General features: G+C 31.6%; 2 protein-coding genes and 1 pseudogene across 2 annotated transcripts in view; all 3 read right to left on the reverse strand.

The window, feature by feature from the left end:
* The window catches only part of LOC105790507 (probable sodium/metabolite cotransporter BASS3, chloroplastic), a 16,463-nt gene extending 15,620 nt beyond the window's left edge, over window positions 1–843 (reverse strand). The window contains exon 1 of the mRNA XM_052635363.1: window positions 364–843. Within this exon, the coding sequence (XP_052491323.1) occupies window positions 364–713 (350 nt within the window). The 5' untranslated portion in view covers window positions 714–843. The remainder of the gene's footprint in view (window positions 1–363) is intronic.
* The window catches only part of LOC128043129 (linoleate 9S-lipoxygenase A-like), a 19,927-nt pseudogene extending 6,333 nt beyond the window's left edge, over window positions 1–13,594 (reverse strand).
* On the reverse strand, window positions 6,884–11,409 carry LOC128043130 (linoleate 9S-lipoxygenase 5-like). Its single transcript, XM_052635364.1, has 11 exons — window positions 11,144–11,409; window positions 10,598–10,914; window positions 10,244–10,487; window positions 9,647–10,147; window positions 9,403–9,494; window positions 9,225–9,308; window positions 8,952–8,993; window positions 8,705–8,743; window positions 8,345–8,619; window positions 7,992–8,255; window positions 6,884–7,896 (listed from the first exon to the last, which is right to left on the reverse strand). Exons 1-11 carry the CDS (start codon window positions 11,313–11,315, stop codon window positions 7,011–7,013), a joined length of 2,916 nt encoding a protein of 971 aa, XP_052491324.1. The 5' UTR covers window positions 11,316–11,409; the 3' UTR covers window positions 6,884–7,010.
* Window positions 13,595–15,312: the final 1,718 nt, after the last annotated feature.

Raw genomic sequence — 15,312 nt, forward strand, 5'->3', positions numbered from 1 at the left:
CTGCAGAATCCAAATTTAGGGACTAAATTATGAAAATCAACCAAATTAAGGGACTAGACAAAAAATCAAGGATTAAAGTGTAAAATATTGGCAAGTTGATGTGCTAAATGCTGCTTTATCCCAAAATAATATGTTTTCATGTATTGAAACTGTAGTTCTTCAAAAGGACTCAATTATATAAAAGTAAGAGAGATTTCCCAACAACGGATTCAGATTCAGATTCAGAGTACAAAGTAAAACAAAACAGTGGATTTTACACACAAAAAAACGAAAACCCAGAAAGTTTAAAGAAAACAATCATTACAAAACTGATTAAAAAGCCAAAAAGATAAAAAAAAAACAAACAAACAAACAGAAGTTTACCAAGTGAAAGTGGAGGGTTGAACAAGAGAAGCAACAGCAGTAGCAGCGACGACGAAAGGAAGCATCGCCGACAAAGCCTGAGACAAATCACCTTTGCTTGCCCCACCATCTGTCTTATTCCCAATCGAGACCCTTTGAGATCCAATTCCTCGTATGTACGGCGTCGTCGAACAGGCGAATACCAACAACCTTCGTCCATTACCTTTTCTGCCGACGTCGACACCACCCTTCCTCCCGCACAGAATCGAACCAATTCTCGAACAACAACACGGCGTCACTTGTTTCGAACAGATTGAGAGCTGCTTCCTGGTGGGGACTGCGAGAGAAAGAAAGGGAGTGATCGACGTCATTGTCGTGGATCGATGTTTTCTTCACTACTTAACGCCGGCGCCGGAGATAGGTGGTGGCCTGCCGGGGAGGTTTTAGTAATGGAAGGGTGGCGAAAACGAAATCAAAGGAGGTGATGGATTTGGTTTTTTGTATGTAATATGTAGTTTGGGAATTTTAGAGTGTCCCGATAGTATAGTTTAAATTGGACGGTCATGATGAAGTCAAAGTCATTTTACGATATTTGCAACGGAGTCCTTCAACCGTTACACATTTCTACTATCTTCCCAATTCTTTTTCTTTTGTCTCATAAATAATCATTATGGTTTGACAAATAAGCAGTATTATTTTTTCTTAAATGAAATTTATTGGGTATAATAATTAAGAAATTATTTTCTAAAATGGATATTTTATTAATTTGCACTCTAATTTCCTTTAATTACACATTATTAAACTTATTCGCTTTAATTAAATTATTTTAATTTCCACTATTCACTTCCTTTCAAATCTAATTTTCTAAAAAGTTTATTAACTTTGCTCACATTACATATCGTGGATTGCCACGTGAAAGATATATCAACATTTAATTAATTTCAAAAAAAAGTTATACTTTTTAATGACTTTGAATTTTTAAAAATAATTTCTTAAATTTTGTAAATTTTAAAATTAAAAAATAATTAAATGTTGATATGTGATCCATGTGATATTCTATGTGTATGCGACGTCATCAAAGTGGAAAAATGTTATTTTCCATCTATTTTGGAGTGATTTGACAAGAAAATACAAATTTAAGGGCTAAAAATGAAAAATAAATGAATGGTTAAAATGATTTTTTTAAAGTTGGAGGTAAAAAATCATTATGCCAATAATATTACTTAACCATCACAGTTTTAAAGTTTGAGATTAATAAAAAAAATTTACATATATATATATATTCTTAAAATAATAAAAATGCGAAGATTAATAAAACATAAAACATTGTTTATTGTAAAAAAGATTTATGGCTGGTAGTAGAGCCGCTCATGGGCCGGCCGACCCAGCTCGACACGACAACCTGCCCGAAATATGGGAGAGTTCGGGTAAAAATATAGGCCCGAAATATGAGTTTGGATAAAAAAATGAGGTCTGCTTAGAAAGTGGTGCCCGAGGCCCGACCCGAATATATAATAAATATATATTTATTTTTAAAATTTTTAAAATATTTTTTATTTTTAAAATTTTTAAAATAAATTTTTGGTGTTTATTAAAAAGATGGGCTAGGCCGAGCTCGAGCTTAGGAATTTTTTCCCGGGCTAGGCCTGGACAAAATTTCAGGCCCATATTTCAGGCCAGGCCCGAGCCTAGGATGCGGGCAAAAATTTTTTCTGGGCCTGGTCCGAACCCGGCCCGACCCGACCCATGAGCACCTCTAGCTGGTAGCAAGATAAATTCGTATTTTTAAGTTTTTGATTTATTTAGTTATAATATTTAGAAAAAATGTAGCTAAATTTTAACACTAGAAATGTGTATAAATATCTAATGGCTACAACCAACTAAACACACACTTTGGCTTTTTGGCATTTAATAAATTTTTTATATTTTTTTCCTTCCTGCGTCATACTCTATTATGCCACGTGGTTGGAAATTCGACAAGGGTCGATTTGCAAGTGATACCGGGATCAATTACGAGAGGAAGAGTTGGCAGTTTGAGGGATCCTCGATTGCTATAACCAGCTTATCACTTGGAAGAGAAAATCTATTTTAAGGATTGATTAAAGATTGGAGTCCACCGAGACTAATGCTAAGCTTAAAAATATTTTAATTACCAATTTACTTTATTTGCTTAAATTTATTTTTGAAATTTTGATTTTGTTTTTATTTTATTTTATTACACTTCATATTTCCTTATTTTATTATCTTTATCAATTTAACCCCCTTATTTTATTTTTTTCAGCATTGCTACGTACAGGTCGTGGGCACGACTGTGATCACGACAGCGAATCTGGTCACAAGAAAAGATGAAATTAGATAACTAGTCCCTGTGGATTCGACTCTACTGCTCTATATTTCAATTTACTGTTATATTTGTCATAGGAATTTATATTTAGCGGTTTTGACGCCCATCAATAGCCAATATATATATATTTAATTTGACCCATATATATATCAATTATCACTGTATTAAAATTTTATAAAAATATAAAATGTTTTTGACATGGCACACAAGACGAACGTATGAATTGTCATTGGAGTGAAGGATCTAAATGAATTAAAAACAAAAAAGGTAAGGGGGAAAAGAAATATATGCTTGAACTCAAGGGCATACGGAAATAAATAATCCTATTATATGATACCTGAGGAAACTCGTCGAACATAATAAGTGAAGGGTTGGAATTTGGTGGACACGTGTTAGAAAATGATTGGATTCGAGTTTGGAATGTTGTTTGAAAGGTTTGAGTCTATTAAGGCTCTGCATGTCCATGCATGTCAACTAACGTCACATCAATCCACCACGTGTTCTTATGTCGTGTTTTCTTATATTCTAGAATTATCCATTTCGATGTGTTTGGGGTTAATTCTAAAAATAGTCACTTATGTTTGGTAAAATTTATATTTTGATTCTTAAACTTTAATTTATTACAATTTGATTATTAATATTATCAATTTATAATATTTTGGGCATTGAAACGTAAACCTGTTTATGGGCCGAGCTATTTGTAAAGTTTGGGCCCGACCCGACCTATTTTTGGACAAAATTAGGCCTATAAATTGGGTTTCGATAAAAAAATTAGGGCTCGGACTTGAACATTTAAGGTTTGGGCCCAACCCGACCCATTTTTAAGTTTATTGTACTTTATATTATATTATTTTTATATATTATGTTTAGAACACATTAAAAAATAAACATATACTAAATATATAATACTACCCTAATGTAAATATTAAAATAATGTTAAGATGACTATATAAAAAAATCAATTAATAAAAAATATATAAAATAATTAAATATTTTAAAATAATATAAAGATTTTAAAATAAATTAAAAATAATATGGGCGGGCTTAGTTTTTTTTTTTTTGCAAATATGGGCGAATTTGGGTAAAATTTTAAACTCATATATCTGGTTTTGTCGGACTTAGACAAATATAAAGTACATTAATATTATACTTAAATCCGACCTGAATCTAACCCGACCTAACCCATAAGCACCACTATTAAATTGTTTTCGATGTTAGAAATGTTATAAAAATCACACGTGACCCAATTAATGTTGATGTGACTATAATTTAAATTATCAAGTTTTTTTTCTTAAATTTTGAACAATTCTCTCCATTGTTTTTTCCTTTCTTCTGATTCTTCTCTCGTCTTTTCCTTTCAACATCATCATCACCATTTTCTCTCAAATCCAAACGATAGTTACGCTGCTGCCATCATTTTAGGCGATATTGATCGTCGAAATCCACAACCAAATTCTTCTTCTCTTTCTCCTTTCCCTATTAGTTTGGATTTTGAAATGATTACTTTTTAACAATTACCTAAAAGCAAAATTTATTAAATAAACATTGTTATAGAATTGTTTGTTTTCTATAAGTTAAAATATCTTGTAGTCTTATTCTTTTTATAAAGAAATTTCGTTTTAAAGAGAGATCCACTTAAACTGGAGTAAAATTATCGTAATACAAGTCCTAAAACTACTCATAGTCTATCTCTAACTCATAAATAAGATGATAATACGCTTTAGCGCACTCAAACTCACGTCCTCTTATATTGGTAACAACTCATGCCAATCGAACTAAACTTCAATTTGCAACTTAATTATGATAATTTATTTATATAACTTATAATTGTTTATTTTAGAGAATTTGATTTGTTTTTAAAGGAAAATTACCAATAAAAGCCGTTTTTTTTCAAAATTTACCGAAATGGGCCGATTTTTTGATTATTTACCGGGATGGGTCATTTTCCGCGAAATCGCGTCCACGTCAGCGCGATTTGCTTACGTGGACACAAATTGCGCCTACGAGGATGCGATTTGCTGACGTGGATGAACAATTTATGTTTTTAAGCTTGAAAAACTTTGAAAGGCCAAAACTTTGAAAGGCCATAACTTTTCGCTCGGTTATCCGATTGAGACGATTTTTTTTTTTGATTTCGACCATAACTTAATGACAAATTTGACCACTAACGTTTGCATGTTTTGTCAAAATAGTCCTAATTGTATTTTTGAGCCTTTTTTTTGCCATCAACCTTTATAATAATATAAGTTATTATAAATTATTAATGTTTGTGTCGATTTGGTTTTTTTGTAGTAATGTAAGTTATTATAAATTTATAATTTTTTATTTAAGATAAAAATGGAATATTTTTTCAAAAAATAAAACCATATAAAATAATAATAAGTAATATTAATCAAATATTTTCATAAAAATAAATCAAATAAATTCAAGTTCGTGCCTTAGCACAATATCAAAATTCAAAATTTATAAAAATAAAATATTTTCCTAAAACATTCAATAAACATTTTTAAAAATAAAACATACTTAACGATCAATACAATAAAGTAGTATGAAAATAAAAGGAATTTTGACTAAAATTTTAAATTCCATGATATTACACTCTTTATTATAACATCTTGAAACTATTAAGGAATATAAAATTATGGGATGGTCTAAATGTTAAGAATCTAAATACCGTTATCTTATTCGAGTATAATATTATGAGCCATAATATAAAATTCGACGAACCAAACACCTCTTAAGTTATTCAAGCGTATTTTATAAAAGAGAAAGTTACTAGTGTATGAATTATAAAGATATAGGTTATTAAAACGACGAAATTGCATTTTTTATCATAAAAATATATAATTTAATTTAGCCCCCCCAAAAAATTCTTACTTTGCCCCTGCCCCCTAAGTCATATTTCTAGATCCACCACTGGCTGTTAAAGTTAGTCGCCCCTAATTTTTTCAGTTAAAGTCACCACGTGTTACAATCACGACGTGACAAGTGGGAAAAAAAGATAAAAATTAAATATCAATAAAAGTTATAAAAGTTATTAAATTTTAATAACAAAATATATCAAATATTTAAGACTTGTTAAAAATTAGAAAAATATAAAAATCATAAAAAATTGTAAAATTTTATAAAATCATAAAATATTATAAAATATATAGAAATATATAAAAATTAGAAAATTATATAAAGTTGCAAGAAATTTATAAAAATGTAAAGAAATATAAAATTTGTAAAAAAAAGTACAAAATTATTGTACCAAAAGAAGCATTTTATAATTTTTCTATAACTTTAACGATCAAATGGTCTTTTTTAGTGGTGGATCCAAAAATATGACTTAGGGGTAGGGGCGAAGTCAAAATTTTTTTTGAGTGGTCGAAATTAAATTATATATTTTTATGATAGTAAAAATGCAATTTCACCATTCTAATAGCTTATATCTTTATAATTTTTAGAGGACTAAATCAAAATTTTATCATTTTTGGGGGGTCAAAGTACAATTTTACCATTACTAATTTAAAATTTTATAAATTATAAAGAGCTTAAATGGAAAATTTTTCATTTTAGGGGGGTCGGGGCCCCTACTAGCCCCCTAGATCCGCCCCTGGCCTTTTTGATGCATTTTAGCAGCTCAAGTATCTAACTGAGTGAAAAAAAAAGCAGGGGCCTAACTGCCTTTTTTTTTTTAAAGTTTGAGGGCATTTTTTTTTATGAATTTTGGCAGTTTTAGTACCTAATTGAGTGCAAAAAAAAGTAAGGGCTTAATTGTTTTTTTTGAAAAAGTTTGAAATATTTTATGCATTTTGAAAGTTCAAATACCCAATTGAGTGTAAAAAAAGGGAGACTTAATTACTTTTTTGAAAAAATTAAAGATTTTTTACAACTTTAAGCCTATATTATATTTACAAATGAACAAATTGTAATATATTTTTTTATTAATTGAAACAGATTATAAAACCCAATATTTTTGTTTTGGATTAAGATTATAAAACATATTATATTTTTTAAAATGTTGGTGCTGGTCATGTATTGGCCAAAACTCAAAATTTTTTCAAATATTGGTGTAAATATATACTAGTATGATACGGTGTCGATACCCTAATGTCAACCATTGAAGTCTCAAAATGAAAAAGAATTAGTATTTTAAAGCCTGACACAATCATCAGACAATTATTGGATCAAATATTAAGGGGATGCCGGCTATTGGATTCTCATAACCCAAATTAACTATTCATTTCAAGTCATTTGGATGAATGTTTTTGAACTATGATTATTTTTATAAATATTAATTTTTTTTTTTTGGATAAGATAGGTAAAATAGCTGATAAAATTAAATGGAAATACTATTAGGGATTCCCATTTCATTAATATCCGCCTTCTCAGGATGATGTTTCCTTTTCTCCTTAGACGTTGGAGGCATGGATTTTGATGTATCCGGGTACAAGAGCTTGTACGGAATCTTTGCATCTCCCCACCTATTCATTAAAAGATATTCTTTATTCCTCTCCTTTATATTTCGCTCTATTGCTTTAAGGTTTTTCGTGAATTCTTCAAACTTTTTCTGAATTATAGACTTGTGATCCTCTTTTTGGGGTGATGTTTGACCCAAATTAACCTCATCTGATGTATGTCGTGACAGAAGATCCATTACCGCAATTGCCAACTTCATTTGGAACTTATCAGGCAACATCTCCTCCATGAACTTCATGATCTCCATATAGCTCATTTCTCCCAGTTCTCCGTCTCTTGGGAGGAATTTTCTCAATAACATGGGACGATTTGGTGGCCAACCCCCGTATCCATACTGTCCGAAGTTCACTGCTGCATGCAATCCTGAAGTGATCCATATGAGAGTTGTCAGAGCTTTTACGAGGCTTTCGAATGTATTAATGTCGTACCATCCCTCCGTTCGATCTTTATGTCCTCTCGTTTTGATTTCATTCCACCATTCTTGGATTTCCTCATCTTCCTTCACATCATTGTCGTTAAGATAGAAAACATTGCAGTATTCTGTCACCCATGTTTCAATGGCGGTCCATATCTCAATTCCATCTTTTGCATAGGGATAGTCTTCTAAAACCAGCTCCACCTCAGCGTCAACCTCAAACTTCTTCTGTTCTGCACCTGTCGCCGCCTTGTTTCTTGATTTGTCGCTCTCGACATGCTCCATTGGTCCCGACACAACCTCATCTCTGACTCCGGGTTTCGCCATACCTCTGAAAATGTTATGGTCCTCATCGTTAGTTGTACAACTTGGAACATTTAAAGGAAGTGGATCCATTCAATTCTAATGGATTCAAGAATTACCAACCTTTCGAGAAGGTCTTCAGGAAGAGCCTGCTTATCAAATCTCCATTCTTTATACAAGTGAGAAGACAATTCCATGGAGTATTCACCAGTAAAAAGTAGAGTCTCCAGAATCCCTCCAGCATTAAGGAAGATGGCTCGAGCCAATGCATTTATATGCAGTGTGTCTTTGAAATGAGGATCCAATAGCCTATGGATTGGATGCATTACGCTCAACTGTCTCCTTGTGGCAATTATGAATGGCTCAACAACAGCATGTGTCTGCAACCTTGATTTGGATGCATGGCAAAAGCAAAGCAAAAGCAATTAATAGGGTTAGTTTAATGAAGGTTAAAGCAATTAATGATTACTACTTACCAATGGCTAACTAACTGGTGGTAAGCTGTATCGTTGGATGCAACGTGAAATTTTGCAAACTCCCATAGGAGAGTATCTTGTGGAAGCACCAATCTAGGAGAGTCACCAGGCAAGCTTAGTTCTATTCCTACTGGTTGAAGCGTTACGGGCAATGAGTCCGGTGCTATTAGTATTGTTCGAGTTGCGTAAGCACAAACACCTTTCCCATTTATCATTGTCAGAAATTTCTCAAGGTACTGATGATCCAAGATGAATACCCTATCGTTTACCAGTGCCTGCCATATAGTGTTGTGTATGTATTCATAAAGTAGTTAATTTGAAAAGGAAAGAAATACATATAAACTTGTTTTTCCTTTTTACCTTATAAAAATCTTGCCATTGCGGCTGGTTAAACTTTTCCTGTAGAACGCCAGCAACGTTTAAAATATTGGATTGTAAGCTTAAACATTATATGTTATAAACCTAGGAAAGAGATTGCTCAAGGTAATGGTGATCCAAGATGAATGCCCTATTGGCTTCCATTGCCTGCTATATAGTGTTATGTATGTATTCATAAAGTAGTTAATTTGAAAGGAAAAGAAATACATAAACTTGTTTTCTTTTTTACCTTAAACAAAGCTTCCCAATTCTGCTTGTTCCACTTCATTTCCTGTAGAACCAGCAACGTTTAAAATATTGGACTGTAAGCTCAAACATTATATGTTATAAACTAAGGAAAGAGATTGCTCAAGGTAATGGTGATCCAAGATGAATGCCCTATTGGCTTCCATTGCCTGCCATATAGTGTTATGTATGTATTCATAAAGTAGTTAATTTGAAAGGAAAAGAGATACATATCTCTGCAAAATGATCTTGAACAAGCTTGTTTTCTTTTTTATACCTTTAGCACACCATGTTTAGGTGACTCAGAATCATATTCCCACATTTTCTCTATAATTTCCCTTAGAAGTGACACATCCGCCTCCTGCAACGTTTATAATAATGTTAGAGTTTTCAATTTATTAATTCTTCAGGCTAAAATATTATATATTATAAACCTAGGAAAGAGATACCATCACCTGCCACTTCCACTTCCGGATTCGAACAGGATTTGCTCCTGCAAGCATTTGGCGACCAAACTCCTTGTCCTCAGCCCAAGCGAATTTATCCTCTTACAACAACAAACAAAGTAAAGAACATTAATCATAAACATAAATCGTTTCAATTAACGTATCTTTAATCATATATTGTGTTTATTGTGATTGCAAACCTCGTGATAAATAGAAAAAACATCTATAGCAGCTATAAGTTCATGTTTCCCACCTGCTATAATTGAAGGCAATTGAGCACTGACATCATGTCTTTTGAGAGCAAGAGTGGCAACAACTTGGTTAAGAATTTCCTTGGGTACCAATTTTTCTAGCCGCTGCTTGTCCGAATTATCCAGTTCTTCCACTTCTTTGTCTGCATAAAAGCTTATAATGTCTTCAAATATGTCTTGTTCCTCACTTGGATCTGACCTGCTGGGACCTCCATGAGAAGATGGTAATTTTAGCGTTCTACAGAAATCTATTATGGATCGAATGAATCTAACATCTTTCTTCGATATCGCTGCCTTGGGTACAAAGAAATGTGCAACTCTGTTGACGAAGTCGGGACATTCTCGATCCCACAAGTGTGGGAGCGTTGATTCCGGCGCAAGAAATCGAATAAGAGCCTCGACGAAGTTGTTTTTCAGTTCTTGTAGTTTTTCGTAGCTCATTCGCTCATCGGGTGGAACATAAAACTGGAAGCAGCTTGCTGGTCCTGACTCTCTTGAATGGTCTATTTCACATACAACCAAATATATCAAACGAAAGCAATTCAATGAAAAATAAATAATTAGACAAATTTAAATTTTGATATTCTATTTATATGTACCGTGTTGGCAATTAGGATGGCCCGTTTTCAACCGACGTGGGTATGGAAATTTAGTGGAACCACCCAACACAGGTCTATCATACAGTCGACCATTTTCAGGATCTCCGAGATTGTTATAGACATCATAATCATAAATTCGATCCCATGGGTTCCATTTACCCTTCGGTCTTGGGGCTTGCAATTTTTGAAGTTCTTTTTTTCTCAATTCTACTAAACCCTCCGGCGTTTTCTTCGGAAGATATAACTGTTAGAAGTACAACACTTCCAATCAGAATAAAATATTCATGCATTGAACTACATATAATTTAATTACTAAGTTATCTCAATTATAAATTTGTAAGTATGTTAGCATACTTGATCTGAGAAGAAAATCCGTTTAAATCCGGTTTTGGTGATAGGGTAAACCCAAGAACTGCAATAAAAATGAAACTTCTGTTCCTCCAGATTTGGATGCTTAATGTAATGCAATGTGACGGATTTGAGGAAAAACTCATGCTTCTTATCTCTGTTTTCAACAACAAAAGCCCTTGGAATCCCGAAATCTTGCGTCACCTCGAACTTCAATTTGAATTTAATCACTTTCGTGGGCACCTTTAAGACTTCATGTTTTTTCCTTTCCAGCTCTTTCCCCATTATATATGCATTCTCACTTTCAATCCCTTTTCTCGTGGCTGCAATATACACATATATATTCGTATAACTATAAACTAGAATCAAATTATTACAATATGCAAATAAAAAAAACAATTTGATAATCGGAATATATTTAGATCTAAATCAAAATAAATTATGTGATTTAATAAAAGAAAAAAATAAAAAATAAATCAAAATATTTTAGTTTTTTTTTAAATAATATAGCCATGTTTGGATACGGTATGACAATGCATTGTATGTACTTACTTGGATCCATGTTTTGGCTGTAAAGCCGAACAGCAACAGATAATCCAGAGGCACAGAGGGAGAACCAAGGACTGCGATCGATCTCAAATTCTCCTTGGATAATGTATTTTTGAGGGTCATGGCGATGGCAACATGCTTGTAGTAATCCACAACAACCCGCGGTTTCTACCATAATTTGTTGCCTCCTTTTTTAGTCTCTAAGGCTTTTTCTTTCGTATTTTTTTTCTTTTAATCATGTAAAAAAGATCGCCACCTGTTTGATGAATAGCATACAAGATATTTTAGCAAAGCTAGGTGCAGGAGAGCGCAAATATATAGTGCTTGCAGTAGGAGATCATTTGTCATGGTGATGCGATGGAGTCGAAGGAGGTAGCCAGCTAGCCCCATTAGTATGTGGAATGTTCTTGGGTTTAGTTGGGAGGTTAAGCTTTGAATCTAATACCTCGCCTAGCCTTGTTCGCCACTCTTTTACCTCAAATTAGATTCCCTCACCCTCGTGTTTTCTGCTTGCTTTCCTCACTGTTTAAAATCTTGGATTCGTTTTACTGTTTGTTCTTCACTAACAATAAAATAGATATGTATTTTACATTTTCAAATTGAAATGAACTTTTTTTACTGGTCCTTCCAAGCTTTCTTTATCGCTTTATCCTTACAAATAAAATCTTCCCTCAAGGCTTAAGTTGACGGGTTTGGAACTAAAGTATGTGACAGAGACAGTCAGTGGTGGTTCATAAACACCTCCATGAAAAAGGCAGTATCTTGGCACTTGGCAACTTAACGTGTGCATAAATAATTTCGGTTTTTTTTTTAGAAAAGTTGCACTAAACTTAAAAAATTATAAAAATCACTCATAATTCCTTAGATACCCTGCCTAATATTTTTATTTATTAATTCCAGAATCTTTGTCCATTGTCTAATAAACTATTGAGCATTTCTGGTTCCAAAGCGAAAGCCAACTTTGAAAGAAAAATAATAATGAGAACTTGACAAAATATAATAAGAAAAACCTGTCAAAAAGTGGGGCAAAATAGTAATGAATAACCCATATATATATATATATATATAAACTATCTCGAAGACTTGAATTAGACAATTATTCTCATATTGAGACTCTAAAATTTTTTTAGGTATTTTTAATTATTGAACTTAGTAATTGTTTCACATTTAACTTATCTTTAAGAAAAAATAATGAGAACTTGACAAAATATAATAAGAAAGACCTGTCAAAAGAACGAATATTTAAAACGCAAAAAGTGGGGCAAAAATAGTTATGAATAACCTATATATATATATATAAACTATCTTGAAGACTTGAATTAGGCCATTATTCTTGTACAGGACTCTGAAATTTTTTGAGTCCTTTATAATTATTGAACTTGATAATTCTTTAATATTTAATTTGGATTAGGAGTGTTATTGGTTTAAATCAATCGGGTTTTTAAATTTTTGAACTATTCATAATTCGGTTCTCGACTTTTCGTATTAATTTTTATTTTTTAATTTTAGACTTATTTTAACAAAATGAGCTTTGTTTTATTTTATGATTTTTGAATATTATCGACAAAATTCAAAATCCTTTTTATAAATACTTTTAAAAAATCAATTTTCAACAGTTTCTAAATTATTTTCACTATAAAATGTTTGTTTTATATCATAAAATTAAAATTAATTATATATTAAATAAAAATAGACTTCATTCTATTTTTAAATTTACATGTCCAAACACTTTGACTCGAGTCAATTTTTTGAGTTTTGAGTTTTCTCGCTCAATATTAAGTTGAATTGACCCAAATAATAGAGATAAAGTACCATTTAGTTCTAAACTTGATAATTTTATCCTTACAAATTTTTTATCCACCTCAGTTTCACAACTTGACAACTTTTTCAATTTAATCCCTAAATTTGAATTGCATTAAAGGTGCGATGGGTGATACGAAATTTATATAGATAAATTTTAAAAGCCTACAAAATACAAAAAAAAAAGAAATTATAGAAAATATATAAAAAATTTCAAGCCTTAAAGTGTCTGCAGAATCCAAATTTAGGGGCTAAATTATGAAAATCTACCAAATTGAGGGTCTAGACAAAAAAATTCAAGGATTAAAGTGTAAAATATTGGTAAGTTGATGTGCTAAATGCTGCTTTATCCCAAAATAATATGCTTTCATGTATTGAAACTGTAATTCTTCAAAAGGACTCAATTATATAAAAATAAGAGAGATTTCCCAACAACGGATTCATTCAGAGTACTGAGTAAAACCAAACAGTGGATTTTACGCACACAAAAAAAAAACGAAAACCCAGAAAGTTTAAAGAAAACAATCATTAAAAAACTGATTAAAAAGCCAAAAAGAACAAAAAAAACAAACAAAAAGAAGTTTACCAAGTGAAAGTGGAGGGTTGAACAAGAGAAGCAACAGCAGTAGCAGCGACGACGAAAGGAAGCATCGCGGACAAAGCCCGAGACAAATCACCTTTCGTTGCCCCACCATCTCTCTTATTCCCAATCGAGACCCTTTGCGACCCAATTCCTCGTACGTACGGCGTCGTCGAACAGACGAATACCAACAACCTTAGTCCATTACCTTTTCTGCCGACGTCGACACCACCCTTCCTCCCACACGGAATCGAACCAATTCTCGAATAACAACAACACGGCGTCACTTGTTTCGAACAGATTGAGAGCTGCTTCCTGGTGGGGACTGCAAGAGAAAGAAAGGGAGTGATCGACGTCATTGTGGTGGATCGATGTTTTCTTCACTACTTAACGCCGGCGCCGGAGATAGGTGGTGGCCTGCCAGGGAGGTTTTAGTAATGGAAGGGTGGCGAAAACGAAATCAAAGGAGGTGATGGATTTGGTTTATGTATGTAATATGTAATTTGGGAGTTTTAGAGTGTCCTGATAGTGTAGTTTAAATTGGACGGTCATGATGAAGTCAAAGTCATTTTGTGATATTTGCAATGGAGTCCTTCAACCGTTTCACATTTCTACTATCTTCCTTTTGTCTCATAAATAATCATTACAATATTATTTTTTCTTGAATGAAATTTATTAGGTATAATAATTAAGAAATTATTTTCTAAAAATGGATATTTTTATTAATTTGCACTCTAATTTCACTTTAATTACACACTATTAAACTTATTCGCTTTAATTAAATTATTTTAATTTCCACCATTCACTTCCTTTCAAAATTAATTTTCTAAAAAATTATTAACTTTGCTGACATGACATGTATGTGGATTGCCACGTGAAAGATATGTAAACTTTTAATTAATTTTAAAAATATATTTTATATTTTTAATGATTTTGAATTTTAAAAACAATTTCTTAAATTTTGTAAATTTTAAAAATTAAAAATAATTAAATATTAATATGTCATCCATGTGGTATTCCATGTGTATATCACGTCATTAAAGTGAAAAAATATTATTTTTCATCTATTTTGGAGTGATTTGACAAGAAAATGTAAATTTAATGACTAAAAGATAAATAAATAAATAAATAAATAAATGGTTAAAATGATTTTTTTTAAAATTGGAAGGTCAAAAAAATCATTATGCCAATAATACTACTGAACCATCACAGTTTTAAAGTTTGAGATTAATAAAAAATACATACATATTTTTAAAATAATAAAATGCAAAGATTGATAAAACATAAAACATGGTTTATCGTAAAAAAGATTTATGGTGGTAACAAGATAAATTTGTATTTTTAATATATTTATTTTTGGCTAATTATCGGAGAAAATGCTATTAAATTTGGTTTTTCTTATCAGGAATGAAGTTGGTGTGCTGAATTTAAACTCTTACAAAAAAAAGGGACTAAATTGAAACAAAAAGTAAAGAGGAGGGCTTGATTGAAAGATTGAAGATTTAAAGTTAGCTGGATAAAAATTAAAGGTTTGAAGACTTAAAAAAGGTGGCTGGATAAAAATTAAAGGGTTTTTGATATTGTTAAAATTTTGTAATTAGTTTGAATTTAATTTCTAGTTTAAATTTGATTTTAAGTTTTCGATTTATTTAGTGATAATATTCAGAAAAAATCTAGCTAAATTTTAACACTAGAAATTAAACTTTTTCAAAAAAAGCAATTAAGCTCTTTTCTTTTTGCACTCAATTGGATGCATAAAAAAAGACTTTCAAACTTAGAAAAAATGCAATTA

Source organism: Gossypium raimondii, chromosome 8 (assembly GCF_025698545.1).
Source record: "Gossypium raimondii isolate GPD5lz chromosome 8, ASM2569854v1, whole genome shotgun sequence".
NCBI classification, from domain to species: domain Eukaryota; kingdom Viridiplantae; phylum Streptophyta; class Magnoliopsida; order Malvales; family Malvaceae; genus Gossypium; species Gossypium raimondii.